Here is a 26,319-nt window from a genome sequence, read left to right as displayed (position 1 = left end):
TATGGGATTTCTGAAAATTCTATGTCTAATAACTTTGGCGTTTGTGGACGGAATTGGCTGAAATTTTCTGGAAAATGGCACATATTGTTTCTGAGCAGCTCCTGGAAATTTGGGGGGGTTTCGGCAAGGGGGGGCTGAGATAAAAGGGGGGTCCCAAAATGCGTTTTTCCCATGTTCATTTCCATAGGGCGGTTGGCCTCACTTTTAGCCCGAACGGCTGAATGGATTTGCACGAAACTTGGCAAAATTGTAGGGACTGTTAGCCCGATGTGCCTTTGCTAGGTCTCAATATATGTGCTTCAGTGGATTTTGAGAAATTAACGTTTAAAACAAGATATATATCTGTAACAGCGCTCCGGGCTGCGCTCCGGTTCACGAACTTTTCGCGTATCGGAACTTTGCGAAGCGAAGCTGATTGGCTCTCCGGTGTCTGTCAACATTCTAAACAGTCCGGAGCGGCCGCCATCTTGTCTCTCGGTAGGATCGAGAGACAAGAGGAGGCCAAAACAAAGGGGGAAATTACCATAAGGGGGCATAGTAGATCCTCCTTGACCCCCTACGTTTTATGTGGAGGTTTTAAAAGGGCCCAGGAGAGTCAAAAAAATTTTTTTTTTTTTTTTTTGCGTGGTGAGCGCCAGGTTCGCGAACCGGAAAGCGTTCAGGGCAGCGTACTATAAGGAAAAAAGAATGATAGACTTTTCTAATACTGTATGTTAATTGTTTGTTGTTTTTGTTGTTTTTTTTTTTCTTTATTTTTAAAGTATTTTTTTTATTTTGATTGTGTTTCATAATTCGTTAAACTTTCTAACATTTCAGTGTCAGAAATTTCAAAATTGAATATAGGGTGTAACATGTCCTCATTTTGCAGCAGGTTATCCACTGCTTCAACACATTGTAGTAGTTCCTGGTCTCTACTTTGATCCATAAAATCATCAATTTTGTCTTGGCTGCTCTCCTCCAGTACAATTGTAAATTGAACTTGCTGCTCGCCTTCCATTTTGCCTGAAATTTTGATTAAAAAAATATATATTAGTAGAGATAGGGCACTGTTGGGATTAACTTTAGATAGGCAGTTTTTATCAGTGAATTTTTCTTTTGGCAGTGTATAGTATCAGAGTGGAAATAGGACTATAAAAAAGTGTATGTGATTTAACCAAGACAAGCCTAATTCCATTCATAACTATAACAGAGAAGTCTATCTAAATCCATAACTACTACAGAGGGATAGTGTATATCTATCAGAAAAAGTCTACCATATTAAGTTATAGTGCACAATATACTTCAGTTTTAAAAATAACAACTTACCTTCACAAACAAGTTGAAGTGTTTGGTAGCTATTCAAATGTGATGTACAACAAGAAGTAGCAGTCAAAATGGCTGTGTTTCCTTCTCTTCCTTTATATATATTCAGGTATATAACCAATCAAATGTCAGGTAATAAAAGTTGAAAATGAAAGTAACATTTTCATTGGTTGTCAATTCCAACACTTCAGATGTGTTTTGTGAAGTAATTTACCTCACGGTACTTAGAGAGGTCTACAGGCTAAATGGCTAAATGAAATTTCAATCAAATTTGTGAAAATGAAAGGGATTGTTATGTAGTATGAGCTAATCTATGTTTGGTGAGAGTGTCTCTAGTAGTTTTTCTGTAAATTATTTTCCCACCTTTTTTTAGGACCGCTTCCCGGGAAACGGTCCGGTCCGCGAACCTTAAGCGTCACGGGAGTCCACCATTTTGTGTTTCGGTCGCATTAAGATACAAGATGGAGGGCAAATAATGTTTAGAATGGGTAGAAGGGGTCATGGTAGACTTATCTTGACCCCCTAGGTTTTCTGAGGGTGGCTGAGGAGGCTTATATGTGAGGAAAAAAAACATTTAAAAAAAAATTCCGCGAGGTTAGCTTTCGGTTAGCGAACCGGGTAGCGGCCCGGGGAGCGTATTTTGTGGAAAATTAGTGAAAAAAGTTAGAAAAAAATAATATTTGTGAGTGATCAGATGAAGGGTAGCTCTGAGAAGAGCTTTTGGGTTTATGGTACATTTAGGTACTTATAAGTAGGTACCAATGCACAGTCTTAAATTCAGAATGAAAATTCTGTTGCCCTCATCTGAGAAGTGAACTCCATCTCCTCTGTAGATATCTTGCATGTAGTAACGCAAGTTATTGTTGTACAAGGAGCCCATTCCATGGTCTCTCATGAAAGCTGAAACAGATTTGTTTACATGCTTCCTCGCTTTCTCAATTTGTGGACAAAATTGGTTGGACCCCCTCCATTTCTGTCTTTGGCATATATTCGAATATACCAAGGCAGTTTGAGGAAAAAGTGCCATTAATTGCTCAAAGGTGTCCTTTAAAAGCATTTCCAGACCTACCCCAGTCAAAGTGCCCAAATCATTACCTCCACAGTGCACAATTAACAGGTCAGGTTTTGGCAAATGCATAAAGGTTTTCACCAATGTTATCAATTGGTGACATTTTAATCCTCTTTGGCCCAACCACTTAATTTCCACATCTTGTAAATTGAGGTTAGGTAAATTTCTGTTCTCAGCATACCTTTGAGCCCAGTGGATGTAACTATGTCCAACAATCCAGACATTAACACCTTGGCTGCTAGGGGGTTTTCCCCTCCTGTGCTGCAGATCCTTATTTCCCATTGTTCATGACAAGGTCAGCTCGTCATAAGCACAGCGCAGGTAACACCCATGACGAGCTGACCTTGTCATTAGCATGGAAGGGGTTAAACATGGTGGGAGAAGGTTGTGCTGCAGTCAGATGAAGTGTGGTAATGAAAGGGCAGTTAAAACAGTAGGAGTTTGTAAAGAAAAAAAACTGAAAAGAAGCACCATGTTCCAAAATAGGCCTCAGTTCATCAGCATGAAGATACTGTTTGTTTAAAATATATATCTTTAGGATTGTGTAGGGGACGTAGAGAAGCAGAGGCTTCTGTAAATGTCAAAGTTGTTGAAAAACTGTTTCTTCTTGAACCTTTTCCCTTTTCTTTTCTAATTTTTAAATACATGTTTTAATATTTTTGGAAATGTTTGTTCTCTCTTTTACAGATTGAAAGTATGAAAAAATATTTTAAAAAGGTAACAAGAATTATAAGGTAAATGTTTTCTACTCTTTTTACCCGCAATGCACTGCTGATGATGTCACTGACCATGTCATGAATGATGTAATAAGAGGACATGACTTACTTCATTGGTAGGCCTTCACATGCATTATCTGCTCTGTATTCTTCAACAAGTGTAAAATTGATCTGTAACCCTGAGTAGGTCTCACCTTAAACAAACCTCAGGAGAGATCACACCTTATCATCATCCTGATTTAATAAATAGATCTATTAAACAGTATCTCTGGTTTACTCCCTATAGCTGTCTTTCTTTTAACATTACTCTCTGTTTACTTCCCTTATACTAACTCTTCTTTTTTTTAAAAAAATATTTTTTTGGTTCGCTTCAAGTTCGCGAACCGGGCAGCGAACCGGAAAGCGAACCAAAAGAAATAGAGCTTGCCAGAGTGCTAAACATTCTAGCAATTTTATTTGAAAGGGGAGGTAGTTCTGAAAAGAACTTTTTTTAAATGTTTTTGTTGTTTTATTATTTTTTTTTTTTCTGAACATTTTTTGTTTTTTTTGTATTTTTAGAACAGTTTTATATTTTTTTTGTGTTTTTCATGGAGGGGAAACAACAAAAAACAGGCATTGAAAAGAGCTCAACAGGAGCAAAACAAAAAATTACTGTTTGGGTGGGTTAGGGCACTTGTGGTTTTCGTACGCTATGTTGATTAATTTCACGCTCATGTTTCCACATGAGAGCATAGCACCACAATCTAAGCAGGTAAACTTCATGTGTTTGAAGTTTTGCTGTATATTTGGCACAGTTTCCTGTGCCTCTCTTCCTGTCAAAGAAATAGTTGACGTTGATCTGGCCACAGGAGTTGTCGGGGGATTATCTTGCAGGTCCCTTAACTCTGCCCGGCTGTAGTTTAATGGATGCCACCTGGCCATATGGCGATGCATAGTATAGTTGCCCATACTATACTTTTTATCAGTGCCTCTAGATAATCGGTATTTGCAGATGAGGCAGGTGGCATATTTCGCATTGACCTTCTTCTCCCCTTGAGGGATGGAAAAAAATTGCCATATAAAACTTGTTTTCCTTCGGGAAACACGGGGCAACTCCTGTATAAATTCAGGTTCATCTGTGTCCTCTTCTTCTAGGTCCTCCTCTTCCTCCTCTCTGTTGGAGATGAATTGACTTGGTGGTCCTCTCTTCTCATGAGGAGGTTGAGGTGGTGGTGGGGGTCCACCATCTGAAGCTAGAATAGAAGCCATTGCTGAATGACTGGAAAATGGTCTTTCTCTCACCAAGATGAAAGTAAGAGTGAGGAAAGAAGGAGGGGTTTTCATGATTTGGGAAAAGCAAAAGTTCTGAACCAATGAAAAGTGTTATTTTTAGGTCACATGACCTAGTCATACATCATTTGGAAACCAAAAGTGAAATGAACCAATGAAAAGTTTGATAAACAAGTCACATGACCTGTTCCGCTTACGTTACGCGGTGCGCGCCGCGTCCCGAATCGTTTCCGGTTCGCGGTCCGGAGCACTTCCGGGAGCGCTAACGCGGCGTGTCATAAGACGCATTACGCGACAACGTGATACGTCGCGCTTCCGCGACGCGTCACAGTTGCGCTAACGAAACGTTTACCGGTTCGCAGACTAGGTCGCGGCATCAAGATGAGCTAACGGAAAGCTTCCCGGTTCGCTTACCGGAAGCGAAGAAAAAAAATATTAAAAAAAAAAATTATCAATAAACATCTAAAATATATTTTGGGATTTAAAGAAGAATACATTTTACAGCTACAGATGTTAGCTTTTAAAAAACCAATGAAATTCACAGAAAAAAACATAGGTTATAGAACATATATAGTTAGGAATTTGCATTTACAAAACCTTGAAAATTCACTGAAAAAACCATAGGTTATAGACCATATATAGTTAGGGATTAGCATTTACAAAACCTTATTTTACTCGCATAAAACCATTGAAATTCCATATATAGTTAGTTGCACTAACTATATATCGCGCACCCGCAATCCACTGCTGATGATGTCACATATTACATCATTCATGACATGGTCAGTGACATCACTGATGACATCACTGATGATATCACTGATGACATCACTGATGACATCTCATTTGACATTACTGATCACATCACTGATAATATCATTCATGTGATAATACGATGAACCTCTTCAGACTCTAATATAACCTTAGATACAATCAGTGTAAACAGACACTCACAGATTGTCACTCATCCATGGAGTTACTCACACATCTAGTCAGTCATGAAAAGAATCAATCACTCCTCCATTTCCTCAACTATACAGTTATACACACCTTACTAATTCAAACATATTCTAAGACATATTTACTCTCTTATACAATCCCTGATACAAGTTCACAATGATTCATACAGCCACTCTCACATTCACTGGCTCTTATGCTCAGTTATTTATATATGTCAACTCTCACATGTACTGTGTTTTACATATGTACTTACTTTGACATGTAGCACTGAGATATCCATTCACTCACCAATACACTCATGCACACAGTCAACTGCCCATACAGCTGTTTCCACATGCACGTTTGAACCCATACATCTAGTGAATCAACTGCTCACACATCTATGCACAGAGTCATACACCTCCCAGCCACCCACACACATACTCAGTCTCCCATACAAATACTTGGGCAACCAATCAATAACCCATATAGTTACTCATATAGCTACTGATTAACACATGCAGCAGTTTACAGAACAACAGACATAATGATTGCCAAATTAAGACAGTTTAGTCACTAACCCATGCACTCAGTGAGACACATTTAATCACTCTCTCATACAGTCAGTCATGCACCTCCTAAATCCTTCATCCAGACACTTATACATCCACTCATTCTTCAATATGTAAGACATATTTTAACTTTACAGAAACATACAAACACTGGATGATGTCATCAGTGATGTCATCAGTGATGTCACTGACCATGTCATGAATGATGTAATATGTGACATCATCAGCTGTGGATTGCGGGTGCGCGATATATAGTTAGTGCAACTAACTATATATGGAATTTCAATGGTTTTATGCGAGTAAAATAAGGTTTTGTAAATGCTAATCCCTAACTATATATGGTCTATAACCTATGGTTTTTTCAGTGAATTTTCAAGGTTTTGTAAATGCAAATTCCTAACTATATATGTTCTATAACCTATGGTTTTTTTGTGAATATATATATATATATATATATTACCTACTGGCGGTCGCCAGTAGGTATATATAGTTAGGATTTTTTCCCTATGGGATTTTTGAAAATTCTATGTCTAATAACTTTGGCGTTTGTGGACGGAATTGGCTGAAATTTTCAGAAAAATGGAACATTTTGTTTCTGAGCAGCCCCTGACAATTTGGGGGGGTTTCATCAAGGGGGGGGCGAGAAAAAAGGGGGGTCCCAAAACGCGTTTTTCCCATGTTAATTTCCATAGGGCGGTTGGCCTCACTTTTAGCTCGAACGGCTGAATGGATTTGCACGAAACTTTGCAAAATTGTAGGGACTGTTAGCCCGATGTGCCTTTGCTAGGTCTCAATATATGTGCTCCAGTGGATTTTGAGTAATTTAGGTTCAAAAAAAGATATATATCTGGGCGGAGCCTAACCACACGTCTGATCTGATTGGCTGTCAGCACTTCATCCAAGAAGTGTTGGCAGCCATCTTGGGACCAATATACATGATAGCACCTCATTAAAAAGCATTGTAGTTAATAGAGGGTTTTAGGACTTTAGTTACATTATAAATCATTTGTTGATGGTACCATACTCGTTTTAGGAATTGTGGTGGGTTCTAAGGTGATTTTACCATGTGAAAAAACCTTCTGCTGTGATATCATGAATATTGTTTGAAAGAAAACTAATATCTCATGATTTTCCCACAGTGGTTTGGAAGGGGATCTATAAGCTAAACTGAAAGCATATTTTCTGTAACTTCACATTATCTTTCTCAGTCATGTGAAAATGAAGTCTGACATTCTCAGTAAAACATGTACATCCAACAAAGACAGAGACTGTCAGTTGATTCCTTTGTGTTCTACTGCAGCCTCCCAGAGTGTTCTAAAGAACAACTAGAGCGCTAACAGTCTTACTTATGACAAAAGTATGGCACACCAGAAGCCATCTTGATTGGAATGAAGTGGTAAGTCTGAAAACATTTAATTTAAAAAGGAACAAAATGAGGGGGTTCATTTTGCCATAGAAAGTATGATTAGTGCTGCAGAATGAAAAATTAGGGCACATTTTGAGTGACTTCTCAAATCCTTTTCTATTTCATTAAAACATTCTGACATGCAGTCTCCCAAAATGGCCACCAGAGACAAAAGAGCCCAAATGTAGCCCAAATATCACCCAGATGTAGCCCAAGTATAGCCCAGTGACAGAATGTCCCAGAGTGTTCTAAAGAACAACTAGAGCGCTAACAGTCCTACTTATTACAAAGGTATGGCACACCTGAAGCCATCTTGATTGGAATAAAGTGGTAACTCTTAAAACATTTAATTTAAAAAGAAACAACATGAGGGGGTATATTTTGCCATAGAAAGTATGATTAGTGCTGCAGAATGAAAAAATAGGGCACATTTTGAGTGACTTCTCAAATCCTTTTCTATTTCATTAAAACATTTTGACATGCAGTCTCCCAAAATGGCCACCAGAGACAAAAGAGCCCAAATGTAGCCCAACTATCACCCAGATGTAGCCCAAGTATAGCCCAATGACAGAATGTCCCAGAGTGTTCTAAAGAACAACTAGAGCGCTAACAGTCCTACTTATTACAAAGGTATGGCACACCTGAAGCCATCTTGATTGGAATAAAGTGGTAACTCTTAAAACATTTAATTTAAAAAGGAACAAAATGAGGGGGTATATTTTGCCATATGAATTTTGATTAGTGCTGCAGAAAGAAAAATTAGGGCACATTTAGAGTGACTTCTCAAACCCTCTTCAATTTCATTAAAAAATTCTGACATACAGTCTCCCAAGATGGCCACCAGAGACAAAAGAGCCTAAATGTAGCCCAAATATCACCCAGATGTACCCCAAGTATAGCCCAATGACAGAATGTCCCAGAGTGTTCTAAAGAACAACTAGAGCGCTAACAGTCTTACTTATGACAAAAGTATGGCACACCAGAAGCCATCTTGATTGGAATGAAGTGGTAAGTCTGAAAACACTCAATTTAAAAAGGAACAACATGAGGGGGTTAATTTTGCCATAGAAAGTATGATTAGTGCTTCAGAAAGAAAAATTAGGGATCATTTTGAGTGACTTCTCAAATCCTCTTCTATTTCATTAAAAAAATTCTGACATGCAGACTGAAACATGCACTTTGAATACCAGCAGCAGACGTCCCTGGTGAGCAGTAGCTTTACTACAGTGATCTAATGTGCAACTAGAGTGCTAACATTCAGAATTTATGGCAAATGTGTGACACATCTGAATGCCTTCTTGATGGAACCAAAGTAAACAAGCATTGAAAATGCAATAGATCTCGCCCTCGTTTAAGTTAAAGCCATTCTGTTTGTAATGAGGTGGCTTTTTAGCTTTGCTTTTATTAGTGCTTTTTCAACTTTCATGTAAATAACATGCATCTGCATGCATATAAGTATATGTATGCATGCATTTATGTTTGTATTTATATAGATATACAGATAATATATGTTTATATATGTATGTATATATATATATTCACTGAAAAAACCATAGGCTATAGACCATATATAGTTAGGCATTAGCATTTACAAAACCTTGAAAATTCACTGAAAAAACCATAGGTTATAGACCATATATAGTTAGGAATTCGCATTTACAAAACCTTATTTTACTCACACAAAACCATTGAAATTCCATATATAGTTAGTTGCACTAACTATATATCGCGCACCCGCAATCCACTGCTGATGATGTCACATATTACATCATTCATGACATGGTCAGTGACATCACCACTGATGACATCACTGATGACATCTCAAATGACATCACTGATGACATCTCAAATGACATCACTGATGACATCACTGATGACATCTCATTTGACATTACTGATCACATCACTGATGATATCATTCATGTGATAATACGATGAACCTCTTCAGACTCTAATATAACCTTAGATACAATCAGTGCAAACAGACACTCACAGACTGTCACTCATCCATGGAGTTACTCACACACCTAGTCAGTCATGCAAAGAATCAATCACACCTCCATTTCCTCAACTATACAGTTATACAAACTTTACTTATTCAAACATATACTAACACATATTTACTCTCTTATACAATCCCTGATACAAGTTCACAATGATCCATACAGCCACTCACACATTCATTGGCTCTTATGCACAGTTATTTATATATGTCAACTCTCACATGTACTGTGTTTTACATATGTACTTACTTTGACATGTAGCACTGAGATATCCATTCACTCACCAATACACTCATGCACACAGTCAACCGCCCATACAGCTGTTTCCACATGCACTTTTGAAACCATACATCTAGTGAATCAACTGCTCACACATCTATGCACAGAGTCATACACCTCCCAGCCACCCACACACACACTCAGTCTCCCATACAAATACTTGGGCAACCAATCAATAACCCATATAGTTACTCATATAGCTACTTATCAACACATGCAACAGTTTACAGAACAACAGACATAATGATGCACAAATTAAGACAGTTTAGTCACTAACCCATGCACTCAGTGAGACACATTTAATCACTCACTCATACAGTCAGTCATGCACCTACTAAATCCTTCATCCAGACACTTATACATCCACTCATTCTTCAATATGTAAGACATGTTTTAACTTTACAGAAACATACAGTCACTGGATGTTGTCATCAGTGATGTCATCAGTGATGTCATTTGAGATGTCATCAGTGATGTCACTGACCATGTCATGAATGATGTAATATGTGACATCATCAGCAGTGGATTGCGGGTGCGCGATATATAGTTAGTGCAACTAACTATATATGGAATTTCAATGGTTTTGTGTGAGTAAAATAAGGTTTTGTAAATGCGAATTCCTAACTATATATGGTCTAGAACCTATGGTTTTTTCAGTGAATATATATATATATATATATATATATATATATATATATATATATATATATATATATATATATATATATTCACTGAAAAAACCATAGGTTTCACACCGGTTATAGTTAGGAATTAGCATTTAAAAAACCTATTAAATTCACTGAAAAAACCATAGGTTTCACACCAGTTATAGTTAGCTGGAAATTTTACTGATATAAAACCATTGAAATTCCCACGTTATAGTTAGTCGGACTCACTATAACTTGCGCGTGCAATGCACTGCTGATGACATCACATATTACATCACTCATGACATGGTCAGTGACATCACTCATGACATCACTGATGACACCATCCTTGTGACACAGTGACAGACCTCCTTTCAGTGTAATGTAACCCATGAAACACATATTCAAAAATAGAAACTAATATTTTCAAAAAAGTGGATATACCCATACCAGTTACAACAACCAATTCAGTAATACCACCATCTAATACACATCCACTCATGTGTATGTATATGGGTTATTAAATATTTTTATTAGTATCAGTATGAGTGTCTATATGGTTTGGTGGGGGTATTACTTAGCACATAGATGCATGAGTGACTGACTCTTTGTTTGTATGTGTTTTGAAGACAACATATGTACAGGACTGTATGGGTGGATGAGTGTCTATATGTGTTTGTTAGTGAGTGAATGATTGTCTCACTAGTGTCTTTATCAGTAACTACATATGTTTTAATCTAGTATATATGAATATTGATGTATATAAGTGAGTATATGTGAGAGCAAGAGATTGTAAGAGTTCCTGTTTAAATAAGTATGTGTTTCTATAAGTGATTGTTTAAGAGAATAAATATGTGTAATTTTAAATAGAAGTAAGGTGGAAGTGTGTGTATAACTCTATATTCAAATAAATGGATGTCCAATAGTTTATTTGCACGTGTGAATATGTGTGTGAGTAACTTTTGGATGAATGTCGGTGTGTAACAGGATGTATAGGTGTATCACTTCATATGATGAGTGAGTATATGTATGAGTGACTATATAGAACTGTTGGTGAATGAGTGGATGTGTATATAGATAGTGGAATTACTGAATAGCTTGTTGTAACTGATATAGGTATCTCCATTTTTTTAAAAATTTCAGTTTCTATTTTTGAATATGTGTCTCAAGGGTCACATTATAGTGAAAGGAGGTCTGTCACTGTGTCACAAGGATGGTGTCATGAGTGATGTCACTGACCATGTCATGAGTGATGTAATATGTGATGTCATCAGCAGTGCATTGCACGCGCAAGTTATAGTGAGTCCGACTAACTATAACGTGGGAATTTCAATGGTTTTATATCAGTAAAATTTCCAGCTAACTATAACTGGTGTGAAACCTATGGTTTTTTCAGTGAATTTAATAGGTTTTTTAAATGCTAATTCCTAACTATAACCGGTGTGAAACCTATGGTTTTTTCAGTGAATTTCATAGGTTTTTTAAATGCTAATTCCTAACTATAACTGGTGTGAAACCTATGGTTTTTCAGTGAATTTCATAGGTTTTTTTAATGCTAATTCCTAACTTTTTATTCGTACTCATACCTATGTGTTTTTTAGTGAATTGCTAAAGTATGTTTTTGTAAAACTGAACACTATAATGTATATTGAGATAATATTTTTAATTTAAAATATTTTTTTTTATATTTCACTTTGGTGCGCTTTCGGTGCGCGCACCCGTGCGCGTACCGTCAGCGCACTAACAAAAAAAAAGAAAAAAAAATGAAGGAGGGACTGTGTAATAGATAGTAAGACAGATAAAAAGTGTAAAAGGAAGTAACTGAGAAAAGAAAAATGAATAAGGGAGCAAAAGAAAGAAGAAATAGGAAGAACACTAAAGTAGAGGTTAAGGGAGAATATAAATGGATATTGAAAGTAAAAAGAAGGACAGTTAAGTATGAGAATGACAGGTAGTGACGGGATCAGAGGAAAAGAATAGCAGCGATTGAGGGAAAGTAAATATCAGTGAATATAAGTAAAGAGGGGTGAAAGAGGGTACATATAAGTGAATAAGGGCAACACATGGGGAGTAATAGAGAGAAAGAAGAGAGAGAGTAAAAGAAAGACAAAAGGAAGAACTAACTGAACTACAGTACAATGAGTGTGAAAGAAAAAAAAATGGAGAAAGAGAAAGAGGGTTAGGAAACTAAAGCAGTGGTACTAAGAGAATATAAAAAAGATAAAAAGTGGTGGAAGGAACTGAGGAAATGCAGATAGTTCCTATTAGATTAAGAAGTTGTGAATGAAGTACAGTAAAGAAACAGCAATGAAAAAAGATTGTAAATTATTAAAGAGAGGTAAATAAGGGTGAAAAAGAAAATGAGTGCATAACAATGTGAACACAATATAAATTACATAATGCAAACTACACAATAACTTCTACAATATGTTACATTATTTATTTTTGCTGTTCTCAGAATATATTGAATTCCACTTAAATTAGTGAGTTCAAAGTCTTCATCATATAACAGCGGGAAAAAAAAAACACAATCTAAAAGATTGTGTTTAAAAAAACCCATTCAAACATACATCTCATATATGTACACTAATCTTTGATTCACTTACTTTTCCATGAGGCCAAATAGAAGATAGTGAAGGTCCTTTTGGTAGAAAAAAAGTCTGCTGTTCCTTATGAGTTCCATTTCATCGACTTCCTATGAAAAAAGATCTAAAAACATCATACCATACACAATCCTCACGGCCAATTTGTGTCTGATATATCGGTATTTTTTACTTTGAGATCCACTTAAAGTATCTACATGAGATAAATAATTTCAAATATTAGATTAACTAACTAACTAACTAACTTTTATTAACTATTCCCGTCTTCAAAGGCCAATTCCCTTTACTAAAACTTTGGTTTTAAAAACACTAGATAAGAATTTGTAGAGTCATAAGGCAAACGTTGTTTATAAGTTAAATGAGAATCATTGCAGTAACTCCATCCATTTTCAGATTTTAAGTAGCATGTATAATGTCCTGAGGTGGTCGAAGGTCCATCATGATAAATAATAGCTTCAGTTGTAAAGGTCCTTCCAGAAATTGATAACTGAGAAGCCACAAAATTTTTGATAGAAGTTGTCAATTTAGTTCCATCAGGTCTACATCGTTGGAAAACTAAAATGATATACTGCCCATACCTTTGTATAAATAATGTGGACAGCATTGTACAGTTACATTGGGTACACACCATATTATGATCTGCTGCTTTAACTAGATTTTTAAAAGACACTGATTTACAGTCTGGTAAAGTCAAATATATAAATCTTTCAGTGTCTATTGTAGTAGTACTTGATAAACTACAATTGTGGCAGTCATGCTGCCATTGATAAGAAAGACTGAAAAGATTATCTACATCTACACCTTCATCTTCCAAAACACCAAACATATACATTAAAAATTCCTGACAATCCTGCTGAATGTTCTGTGAAAATTTATCTTGACCAGAACACAAATCTAAAATATTTCGAATTTCTGTTACACTTTCTATTTGTGCTGTAACACTGCTACATTTCTGAAACACAGAATTCAATAAACCACACAATCTTTGATCCCGATTTTCAACAATCTGTTCTTGTAAACTTTTAAGAAAAAAAACAACATTAACCACTACATTAGCATAGCAGTTGACACCAGAACTGTTTTCAAACTGAAATCCAACAACATTTTCTCCACAATTCTTTTTCTTCCTGTTTTCAATTACAGTTTTCTCTACTTTTTGTCTTTTTGCAACTACCTCACTACAATTATCCTCATTTCTTCTTTTTCGGCCTACCACACGTTTTTCAAACAGAGGATATTGAGGCAAATGTGGAGCATACTCTCTTCTTAACCTATTGTATTCTTTAACACAATCTAGATCGGCAGAAATATTTGTCTCATCACATGCAATCAAATACAATCCTGATAAAGTTCTGACTCGAGATAATGCCACATATGCCATACCCTCTTTAAACACAGATCTTCCAATGTTCACCAATGCACTATCTACACTTAAACCTTGAGATTTATGAATTGTCACTGCATACGCCAAACAAACAGGAAACTGTTTTCGGCGAACATATAAGTCTTTTACAAGTAAAAATCTAGCAGAACAACGACTTATTTGTTGTACTTGTTCAATGCCATCAAATTTTATTTTTAAAAATTCAATTCCATCTCTATTTCTGTAATTCACAAAATCAACAACATAACCCATTGCTCCATTTACCAGACCGCTTTCAACATTTAAATTCCTTCTCAAAATGATACGACAATTTAAACACACATTCAGAGTCTTTTCAAAACCAGCTGTTTTTGAAATACTTTTCTCCAATGAATGCAATTTAATTTTCAAATTTTCTGACAAAACAATTGTTGTACCCATATGCTCTATTTTATCTATTGCTTCTAGTTTCACAATCTCTTCATTTTCTAAGTCTAACATTTTTTGGTTGAAGATGGAACATTCTTGCAGAGTTGGCATCAAACATATCCCAGATTTCTTCTCAGTCATTTTTTTAAAAATATTCTCTGGAAGAATGTTTTCATTTGGATACAAATTTGAAATTAATCGACTATGCAAAGCTTTTTTCCCTTTCTCAGTCATTTTTCCAATTCTTACATCTTGTAGAATATTTTTATAATCTTCATCCTTGGCCTGTCGCATATTTTGAAGCAGTTCAGCATATTTAAAATTTAGCCATATATTAACATTTCCAATGCTTCCAAGGGACTTCCTGGTATCTTCATGCGTGAGCATTTTAAACACTGGTTGTCCTTTTACTGGAGTCAACTGCAATAGATCTCCAAAAACAATAATGTGTTTTCCTCCAAATAACACATCATAGTCTGTTTTAAGAATTTCTTGCATTCTCAAATGCACAAAAGCAAGCATTAGATTTGAGACCATGCTTACTTCATCTATGATAAGAAGTTTCATTTTCTTCAAGACTCTTGAAACTTCAGAACACGCATCTCCAGATAGCTTGTTGTAATGCAATTTATTATCATGTTCAACTGGCAGCATCAATAAACGATGTAGAGTAATCCCTTTAATGTTATGTGCTGCCAGACCAGTTGGAGCAGTTACAACACAAGACAGTGGTGAATCAGTCCTTTTCTGCAGATAACTTGCAACGGCTTTAATTAGAAAACTTTTTCCTGTCCCCGCTTCTCCACTTACATACAGTCGGACAGGGTCAAATAATATACATGAGCACTCTTTTTTCTCATGTCTGAATCCATGTTCAATCTGCTCTGTGACTTCATCATATATCTTTTTCTGCTCAATGTTTAGTTGCGTTACCAAATCTTCTAAGTTAACTCCATCCTCTTGAGCTTGTTCCATAGCTCTTTCCACCTCATCCATGGCAGTGGCAGCTTCATTTTGGATAATTGGTCCTCCTAGTGGATCCTGGCTCAATGAAGTAGAACTCTGACTATCTTGAGAACTGTTTCTAGCTATCTCTTCAGCAATTGTGGTTTCTTGCTCCATTTCTTCATTCAACATTTGCAGATAATTTAGAAAAATAGGACATTCTATGGTATCCTTAGTTGCATTAAAAGAGTCTTCATAACAGAGAAAATCTCCAAGTAGTTCCTCTTCTGTACGCCATGGCTTAAAGAGTTGCAAAAGAGCTAAGTAGTAAAATTCTCTTTTGTCTGGAACTTCACAACTCAATTTTCGATGATTAATCAAATGGCCTTTTTTCTGCTTCACTAGACATCCTTCATAGCCAATGAGTGCATATTTTCCATTATTGATATCTTCTGTGATGTTCCTCTTATAACTGTAGTTTTGAAGAACTTCATACAAACATGTGTTCTCAAGGTGAGTACTTCTATTTGGATAGTATGTATCCAACATATTTGTCTTCAAAATATCTGTACTGTTTGGTTCTTTTTCCGCCAAATATTCAATTTCTTGTACAGATTTCAAAACTCGGTTTCGTGTGGCAGCAAGACCAAGACTCACCCAAATGATTGTTCTTGATTTGGCATAGAGACTTGCTGATGATAACCGATCAGAACATTCATATGCTCCAATTTCTCGATGCGACAACATCTTCAGACTGAAACTGTATAATTTCTTGCTTAGACTCTTTTCATGTGAAATGTCCTCCCACATTTCCTTCAGTTCTGTCTTTTCTTTTTTGGTGATGTAAGATGTCACATATCGAGCCACAGCAATAGAGTTGTCAGCAACGAACTGAATATCCATGTTAGCATTCCACATGGACAAAATCACTGGGTTGTAATCGTTTATGTACTTAGATTCTTCATTTCTTTTCAAATTATATGTGTTTTTGGGAGATTTTCTCGTCACAGTATGTCGTAGAGATGACATCAAATTATTTACTCTTCCCTTAGAAATCACTGGTCGAGGAAATGCAAAACGACATTTCGTGTAGTACTTTTCCTTGTTTTTAAATTTTCGACGACAGTACTTTCCACAACGATGAGATTGAAAACGTAAAACTTGTTGCCTTAAATTGTTTTCTTCAGTAGATTTTGGAACAGCACATGTTGAATACTCTTCAATGAAACTCATCACTGTTTCATCTGAATCTGTTCCAAATTTGGGTGCATCTTTAATCCACAACAACATATGTATATGAGGAGCACCTCTCGCTTGATATTCCTTCCTCCAAAAGAAATCCAAAACCTCTCCAAGGGGAGGATTTTTTTTGTTGGTAATAAAAGACATCATAGCTTCAAATCTATGATTAAAATATCTGCAAACATTCACTGGATCTAAAGAACACAGTTCTCCTGGTGTTTTCAATTCTATATTTGGTATGTTTTCATTTGCCTCTCGTAGAAATTGAAGTAAATCGTCCCATGCATACTCAGCACAGCTAAGAGTGAGGAACCATGTAGGAGTTCCTAAGTTTCTTAGCATACATTTCAATTCTCCATGACGACGAAACCAATACTCATTGGTTCCACGTTGACATGCCATGAGATTGATTAGCTGAGATTCCAAAATACTGTCTTGCAGATTAACTTTCTCCATAAAGTCCCTTGCACATACATTTTGCAAATGAGGTCCACTTTTTAATATATGATTAACTGCATAAGAAAGCCCAGACAAATCACTTTCAAACAGTAGATGAAATAAATATGGAATGCATTGACGAAACCTTGGATCTTCTGCATATAATCTTAGAGTCCGGTATTCAGCTGCAGGAATTTGAACTGGTCGATCATCATATCGTCCACCACAACCTGTTGGAAATAATTGTGGAAAACAACGAGCTTCCAAACTTTCTTCCCATACACTAATGGGACTTCCTTTTGCTGCCTTCATTTGAAACAAGTCAATTGCATTTCCCATTACTTCTTTGGAATGCAAAGGATGAACAGTATAATGTTCATATATTTCTTCAGTTCTAGACACATCAACTTTTTCAATTTGACCAACTGAAGAATCACTATCTTCTTCTGTAGCTGTTTCCTCAACTCCAACACTTACATGTTTGTAGTACTCATTGTTTTTAACTAAATACAACGTTGCCTTCTTGACTTTTTTAACATCCACTAAATCTTGCCAAATTTTCTTACTCTTTGTTGGAACCCCATTAACTAGAATAACTAAAGGATCTTCTTCTACTCTTTCTACACCAATTGTATTAATATTTTTCTTTACATCTAGAGGCAAATAAACAACTCTTCCCTTTAATCCTCTCAGTAAATCTGATGGAGGCAATTTCCCTGTCTTAGGCTCCATGCGTACAATAGCCTGAAAAGGATGGACACATTGAATCAAAATAGATTCATAAGTATTTAGATCCATCAATTCAGAAGGAATATCTATCAACTGAAGATTATTATAAACTGCTCTTGCAGGCATTCTATTTTCATTTAATTTTTTCAAACAATAAGTGCAAATACGCTGATCCAAACTCAAATCAAAAGAATTCTCCACCAACAAATAACTTACAAAATCCTCCCATTCACTATTATTTTCCAATTCACTTTTTGCATATAAATCAACTAACCTAGTCTGAATTTTATAATGAGTCCGTCGACAACACACACAAGTTACATTAGGCCTCTCACTTGATTTCACCTTAAACTTGATAATTTCCTCATCAAACTTTTCAATACTTGAAATTTGTCCATTATCTTCTGCATTGCCATCCATTACTATATCTATTTCTACACTGTCCTCTTTGTTCCCAAAATAACAAAACTCAATTTCTTCACAAATAGTCTTCACATCCACTTCAGATCCATGCAAAAGAGCACTATTTAACTGTTTAAGCTTAAGTGCAGGACTTTTTGCATAATACAACTTCCTCACTAATTTCCTTACGTTATTATGATGCACTGCTAACATCCTAAAATGATGAAAAACACTCCGACAAACTTTTCTAGAAAGACATGCTAGTGAATGCCCTTGCAAACCTGTGCTTTCTCTCACTCTGCAAGGATCTAACTCTTGCAGGATCTTCATTTTTTGTTTGAGACTTTTTTTACTATATGTACGTAAGAAATTTCGAAGCAAATCAATTGATTCCTGTCGCACACTACAAATACTACTGCATTTCCATGTGTACACTGGACCCTTAGTACGTCTCCCTAAAACTTCATCAGCTAACACCTCTTCTGCATCTCTAGGTACAAGTTTCTCTTTTTCCATCACACAACTATCTTTCACCTCATAGGCACGACCACTGGTGTCAACCGCATGCACCAAATCATTTTCCTGAAAGTAACTCTCCTCATTAAAAAAAGGCTCAGAACTTGAACTATGCATCCATTCACCAGAAAATACTTCACAAAAATTACTCCGATTAATAATTCTTTTCCATCTACTGTTCGATTTGAAAACATCCATTGCCTTATTAAGTATCCTAATTCTATTGATTATTAAAATAAATAATTTTTTCTTAACTTCAAAAGCCTGATCAACAATCTTTTCTACACTTTTCTTTTTCTTGTAAAAAGCAGCTTTTAGTTTACTTTTCTTTTCATTTTTTAGCAAATTTAAAACTACCCTATTGCGAAACATTCGCCTACGAATGTCCCTAAAAACATTTACCCTTCTATTGCTAACCATTCTCTTCTCTCCTGGTCCAATGGAAACATTTTTTGTGGGCTTCTCTTTCCTTTTTAGATTTGTTGACTTTTTCTGTATATTCACATTAGCAATTTCATTTTTTTTCCTACGACATATGTTACGAAGAAAAGACTTAATTGGCTTACCAGAAGCTTTTCTGGTGTTTTTTGAAGTAGTTGTTGAAGAGGATTCCATAAACTCTGTTGTTGATGTTCTCCTTTTCCGTATGGTATTTTTGATTTTTCTTTGCCTTGAAGGCATTTTTGCTTGCTTTTCAGAAGTTGATTTGAATCTGTTGTTCTGTTAAAAAAACACATGAAAGACCACTATTAGCAAACAACAAAGTAATGTTAAAAAGCAAACAATATAAACAATAAATTGCAACATATTTAAGTTTATACAATAGCAACTCATGGCTTTATTTTTAAAGGCCTTGCGCCACCAGTGCGTCACTTATTACCCATGTTTAAAGTCAAGCATCAGCTGCACATGGCATTCATAAATAAGGGCCAAATGCAAATACCAATCAATTGCACCCAAAAATCGATTTTTCAATAACATGTAAGAAACACTGCGCAAAACCTAAGTACAACCACTCAATATCATCAAACAAAGTCAGGGTCTGATTTATAAAGGCCTTGCGCCACCAGTGCGTCACTTATTATCCATGTTGAAAGTCATGCATCGGCTGCACATGGCAATCATAAATAAGGGCCAAATACATATACCAATCAATTGCACCCAAAAATCGATTTTTGAATAGCATGTAAGAAACACTGCGCAAAACCTAAGTACAACCACTCAATATCATCAAACAAAGTCAGGCCTTATTTATGAAAGCCTTGCGCCACCAGTGCGTCACTTATTACCCATGTTTAAAGTCATGCATCAGTTGCACATGGCAATCATAAATTAGGGCAAAATACATATACTAATCAATTGCACCCAAAAATCAATTTTACAATAACATGTAAGAAACACGGCGCAGAACCTAAGTACAACCAATCAATATCATCAAACAAAGTCAGGGCCTTATTTATGAAAGCCTTGCGCCACCAGTGCGTCACGTATTACCCATGTTGAAAGTCATGCATCGGCTGCACATGGCAATCATAAATAAGGGCCAAATACATATACCAATCAATTGCACCCAAAAATCGATTTTTGAATAACATGTAAGGAACACTGCACAGAACCTAAGTACAACCACTCAATATCATCAAACAAAGTCAGGGCCTTATTTATGAAAGCCTTGCGCCACCATTGCGTCACGTATTACCCATGTTTAAAGTCATGCATCGGCTGCACATGGCAATCATAAATAAGGGCCAAATACATATACCAATCAATTGCACCCAAAAATCGATTTTTGAATAGCATGTAAGAAACACTGCGCAAAACCTAAGTACAACCACTCAATATCATCAAACAAAGTCAGGGCCTTATTTATGAAAGCCTTGCGCCACCAGTGCGTCACGTATTACCCATGTTGAAAGTCATGCATCGGCTGCACATGGCAATCATAAATAAGGGCCAAATACATATACCAATCAATTGCACCCAAAAATCAATTTTTGAATAACATGTAAGAAACACTGCGCAGAACCTATGTACAACCAATCAATATCATCAAACAAAGTCAGGGCCTTATTTATGAAAGCCTTGCGCCACCAGTGCGTCACTTATTACCCATGTTTAAAGTCATGCATCAGCTGCACATGGCAATCATAAATAAGGGCCAAATACATATACCAATCAATTGCACCCAAAAATCGATTTTTGAATAACATGTAAGAAACACTGTGCAGAACCTATGTACAACCAATCAATATCATCAAACAAAGTCAGAGCCTTATTTATGAAAGCCTTGCGCCACCAGTGTGTCACTTATTACCCATGTTTAAAGTCATGCATCGGCTGCACATGGCAATCATAAATAAGTGCCAAATACATATACCAATCAATTGCACCCAAAAATCGATTTTTGAATAACATGTAAGGAACACTGCACAGAACCTAAGTACAACCACTCAATATCATCAAACAAAGTCAGGGCCTTATTTATGAAAGCCTTGCGCCACCATTGCGTCACGTATTACCCATGTTTAAAGTCATGCATCGGCTGCACATGGCAATCATAAATAAGGGCCAAATACATATACCAATCAATTGCACCCAAAAATCGATTTTTGAATAGCATGTAAGAAACACTGCGCAAAACCTAAGTACAACCACTCAATATCATCAAACAAAGTCAGGGCCTTATTTATGAAAGCCTTGCGCCACCAGTGCGTCACGTATTACCCATGTTGAAAGTCATGCATCGGCTGCACATGGCAATCATAAATAAGGGCCAAATACATATACCAATCAATTGCACCCAAAAATCAATTTTTGAATAACATGTAAGAAACACTGCGCAGAACCTATGTACAACCAATCAATATCATCAAACAAAGTCAGGGCCTTATTTATGAAAGCCTTGCGCCACCAGTGCGTCACTTATTACCCATGTTTAAAGTCATGCATCAGCTGCACATGGCAATCATAAATAAGGGCCAAATACATATACCAATCAATTGCACCCAAAAATCGATTTTTGAATAACATGTAAGAAACACTGTGCAGAACCTATGTACAACCAATCAATATCATCAAACAAAGTCAGAGCCTTATTTATGAAAGCCTTGCGCCACCAGTGTGTCACTTATTACCCATGTTTAAAGTCATGCATCGGCTGCACATGGCAATCATAAATAAGTGCCAAATACATATACCAATCAATTGCACCCAAAAATCGATTTTTCAATAACATGTAAGAAGCACTGTGCAGAACCTATGTACAACCAATCAATATCATCAAACAAAGTCAGAGCCTTATTTATGAAAGCCTTGCGCCACCAGTGCGTCACTTATTACCCATGTTTAAAGTCATGCATCAGCTGCACATGGCAATCATAAATAAGGGCCAAATACATATACCAATCAATTGCACCCAAAAATCGATTTTTGAATAACATGTAAGGAACACTGCACAGAACCTAAGTACAACCACTCAATATCATCAAACAAAGTCAGGCCTTATTTATGAAAGCCTTGCGCCACCAGTGCGTCACTTATTACCCATGTTTAAAGTCATGCATCAGTTGCACATGGCAATCATAAATTAGGGCAAAATACATATACTAATCAATTGCACCCAAAAATCGATTTTTCAATAACATGTAAGAAACACGGCGCAGAACCTAAGTACAACCAATCAATATCATCAAACAAAGTCAGGGCCTTATTTATGAAAGCCTTGCGCCACCAGTGCGTCACTTATTACCCATGTTTAAAGTCATGCATCAGCTGCACATGGCATTCATAAATAAGGGCCAAATACATATACCAATCAATTGCACCCAAAAATCGATTTTTGTTTAACATGTAAGAAGCACTGTGCAGAACCTATGTACAACCAATCAATATCATCAAACAAAGTCAGAGCCTTATTTATGAAAGCCTTGCACCACCAGTGCGTCACTTATTACCCATGTTTAAAGTCATGCATCAGCTGCACATGGCAATCATAAATAAGTGCCAAATACATATACCAATCAATTGCACCCAAAAATCGATTTTTGAATAACATGTAAGGAACACTGCACAGAACCTAAGTACAACCACTCAATATCATCAAACAAAGTCAGGCCTTATTTATGAAAGCCTTGCGCCACCAGTGCGTCACTTATTACCCATGTTTAAAGTCATGCATCAGTTGCACATGGCAATCATAAATTAGGGCAAAATACATATACTAATCAATTGCACCCAAAAATCAATTTTACAATAACATGTAAGAAACACGGCGCAGAACCTAAGTACAACCAATCAATATCATCAAACAAAGTCAGGGCCTTATTTATGAAAGCCTTGCGCCACCAGTGCGTCACGTATTACCCATGTTGAAAGTCATGCATCGGCTGCACATGGCAATCATAAATAAGGGCCAAATACATATACCAATCAATTGCACCCAAAAATCGATTTTTGAATAACATGTAAGGAACACTGCACAGAACCTAAGTACAACCACTCAATATCATCAAACAAAGTCAGGGCCTTATTTATGAAAGCCTTGCGCCACCAGTGCGTCACTTATTACCCATGTTTAAAGTCATGCATCAGCTGCACATGGCATTCATAAATAAGGGCCAAATACATATACCAATCAATTGCACCCAAAAATCGATTTTTCAATAACATGTAAGAAGCACTGTGCAGAACCTATGTACAACCAATCAATATCATCAAACAAAGTCAGAGCCTTATTTATGAAAGCCTTGCGCCACCAGTGCGTCACTTATTACCCATGTTTAAAGTCATGCATCAGCTGCACATGGCAATCATAAATAAGGGCCAAATACATATACCAATCAATTGCACCCAAAAATCGATTTTTGAATAACATGTAAGGAACACTGCACAGAACCTAAGTACAACCACTCAATATCATCAAACAAAGTCAGGCCTTATTTATGAAAGCCTTGCGCCACCAGTGCGTCACTTATTACCCATGTTTAAAGTCATGCATCAGTTGCACATGGCAATCATAAATTAGGGCAAAATACATATACTAATCAATTGCACCCAAAAATCGATTTTTCAATAACATGTAAGAAACACGGCGCAGAACCTAAGTACAACCAATCAATATCATCAAACAAAGTCAGGGCCTTATTTATGAAAGCCTTGCGCCACCAGTGCGTCACGTATTACCCATGTTGAAAGTCATGCATCGGCTGCACATGGCAATCATAAATAAGGGCCAAATACATATACCAAATAATTGCACCCAAAAATCGATTTTTCAATAACATGTAAGAAGCACTGTGCAGAACCTATGTACAACCAATCAATATCATCAAACAAAGTCAGAGCCTTATTTATGAAAGCCTTGCGCCACCAGTGCGTCACTTATTACCCATGTTTAAAGTCATGCATCAGCTGCACATGGCAATCATAAATAAGGGCCAAATACATATACCAATCAATTGCACCCAAAAATCGATTTTTGAATAACATGTAAGGAACACTGCACAGAACCTAAGTACAACCACTCAATATCATCAAACAAAGTCAGGCCTTATTTATGAAAGCCTTGCGCCACCAGTGCGTCACTTATTACCCATGTTTAAAGTCATGCATCAGTTGCACATGGCAATCATAAATTAGGGCAAAATACATATACTAATCAATTGCACCCAAAAATCGATTTTTCAATAACATGTAAGAAACACGGCGCAGAACCTAAGTACAACCAATCAATATCATCAAACAAAGTCAGGGCCTTATTTATGAAAGCCTTGCGCCACCAGTGCGTCACTTATTACCCATGTTTAAAGTCATGCATCAGCTGCACATGGCATTCATAAATAAGGGCCAAATACATATACCAATCAATTGCACCCAAAAATCGATTTTTGTTTAACATGTAAGAAGCACTGTGCAGAACCTATGTACAACCAATCAATATCATCAAACAAAGTCAGAGCCTTATTTATGAAAGCCTTGCACCACCAGTGCGTCACTTATTACCCATGTTTAAAGTCATGCATCAGCTGCACATGGCAATCATAAATAAGGGCCAAATACATATACCAATCAATTGCACCCAAAAATCGATTTTTGAATAACATGTAAGGAACACTGCACAGAACCTAAGTACAACCACTCAATATCATCAAACAAAGTCAGGCCTTATTTATGAAAGCCTTGCGCCACCAGTGCGTCACTTATTACCCATGTTTAAAGTCATGCATCAGCTGCACATGGCATTCATAAATAAGGGCCAAATACATATACCAATCAATTGCACCCAAAAATCGATTTTTCAATAACATGTAAAAAACACTGCACAGAACCTAACTACAACCACTCAATATCATCAAACAAAGTCAGGGCCTCATTTATAAAAGCCTGGCGCCACCAGTGCATCACTTATTACCCATGTTTAAAGTCATGCATCAACTGCACATGGCAATCATAAAAAAGGCCAAATAAAAATACCATTCATTTGCACCCAAAATCGATTTTTAAATAACATGTAAAAAACACTGCGCAGGACTTATATACTAACATACAATTTCACTTCTAAAACATAACTATCTGCTTCCAAATATTCTCCATAGAGAAAATAAATCTCTATCTAAATTAAATGAATTATTACTTACCTTTAGAAATGCTTTTGGAGATTGAAAACAGTGTCAGACACACACACCAATTTTTCTTTAGCAGAGGAAAAGGTGTGCTCTCAATACACTGAAACCAAGACTGGCATAGAAAATCTCTATCTTTGTACACATATGCCTTAATTCAACCAATGAAAACTCTTCCCTCACTATTTTCAAACCAACACCCATCCCCCTCTCAAACCTTTCTATCTGTTACCATAGCAACTCCCTCCTAACTGAACTCTAAGGTTCAAAAGTTTATCTTACAATGTTGCAAATTAACTCAGCAAGGATGTTTGACCTGTCAATACAGCAGCCTATACAGGGTATTTTTGCTTTTGGTGACTTTTTTTAAACCATTCAAATTGCTTCTTTCACACAACATAACCATACACCCTAACTTTCAGTTTTCAACTATCTGAATCCACCAATCATTGCTAGTGATTCAAGAGCACAGAAACTCCACAATTATTTTTTTGTGAACTCCTACTGTTCCAACTGCCATTTCATTCCCACACTTCATCTGACTGGACCAGAACCTTCTCACATCATGTACTCTGTTTGGGTTATTGGACATAGCTACATCCACTGGGCTCAAAGGTATGCAGCTAGCAGAAATTTTCATAACCTTGATTTATCAAATGTGGAAATCAAGTGGATTGGCCACAGAGGATTAAAATGTCACCAATTGATACCATTGGTGAAAACCTTTTTGCATCTGCCAGAACCTGACCTTATAATTGTGCACTGTGGTGGAAACGATCTAGGCACATTAACTGGGGTAGGTCTGGAAATGCTATTAAAGGACACCTTTCA

General features: G+C 36.5%; 1 protein-coding gene across 1 annotated transcript in view; it reads right to left on the bottom strand.

The window, feature by feature from the left end:
* Positions 1-25,608, bottom strand: part of LOC147722782 (uncharacterized) — a 29,738-nt gene extending 4,130 nt beyond the window's left edge. Inside the window, exons 1-2 of the mRNA XM_086967380.1 lie at positions 25,504-25,608; positions 16,494-19,588 (exon numbers count right to left, since the gene is read on the bottom strand). Coding sequence (XP_086823506.1) covers positions 16,494-19,549 — 3,056 coding nt within the window. The 5' untranslated portion in view covers positions 19,550-19,588; positions 25,504-25,608. The remainder of the gene's footprint in view (positions 1-16,493; positions 19,589-25,503) is intronic.
* Between the last annotated feature and the right edge of the window lie 711 nt (positions 25,609-26,319).

The sequence above is a fragment of the Lissotriton vulgaris genome, chromosome 4_1 (genome assembly GCF_964263255.1).
Source record: "Lissotriton vulgaris chromosome 4_1, aLisVul1.2, whole genome shotgun sequence".
In the NCBI taxonomy this organism is placed as follows: domain Eukaryota; kingdom Metazoa; phylum Chordata; class Amphibia; order Caudata; family Salamandridae; genus Lissotriton; species Lissotriton vulgaris.
Note: the sequence above shows the minus strand (reverse complement) of the source record. Positions and strands in the feature narration are given on the sequence as shown.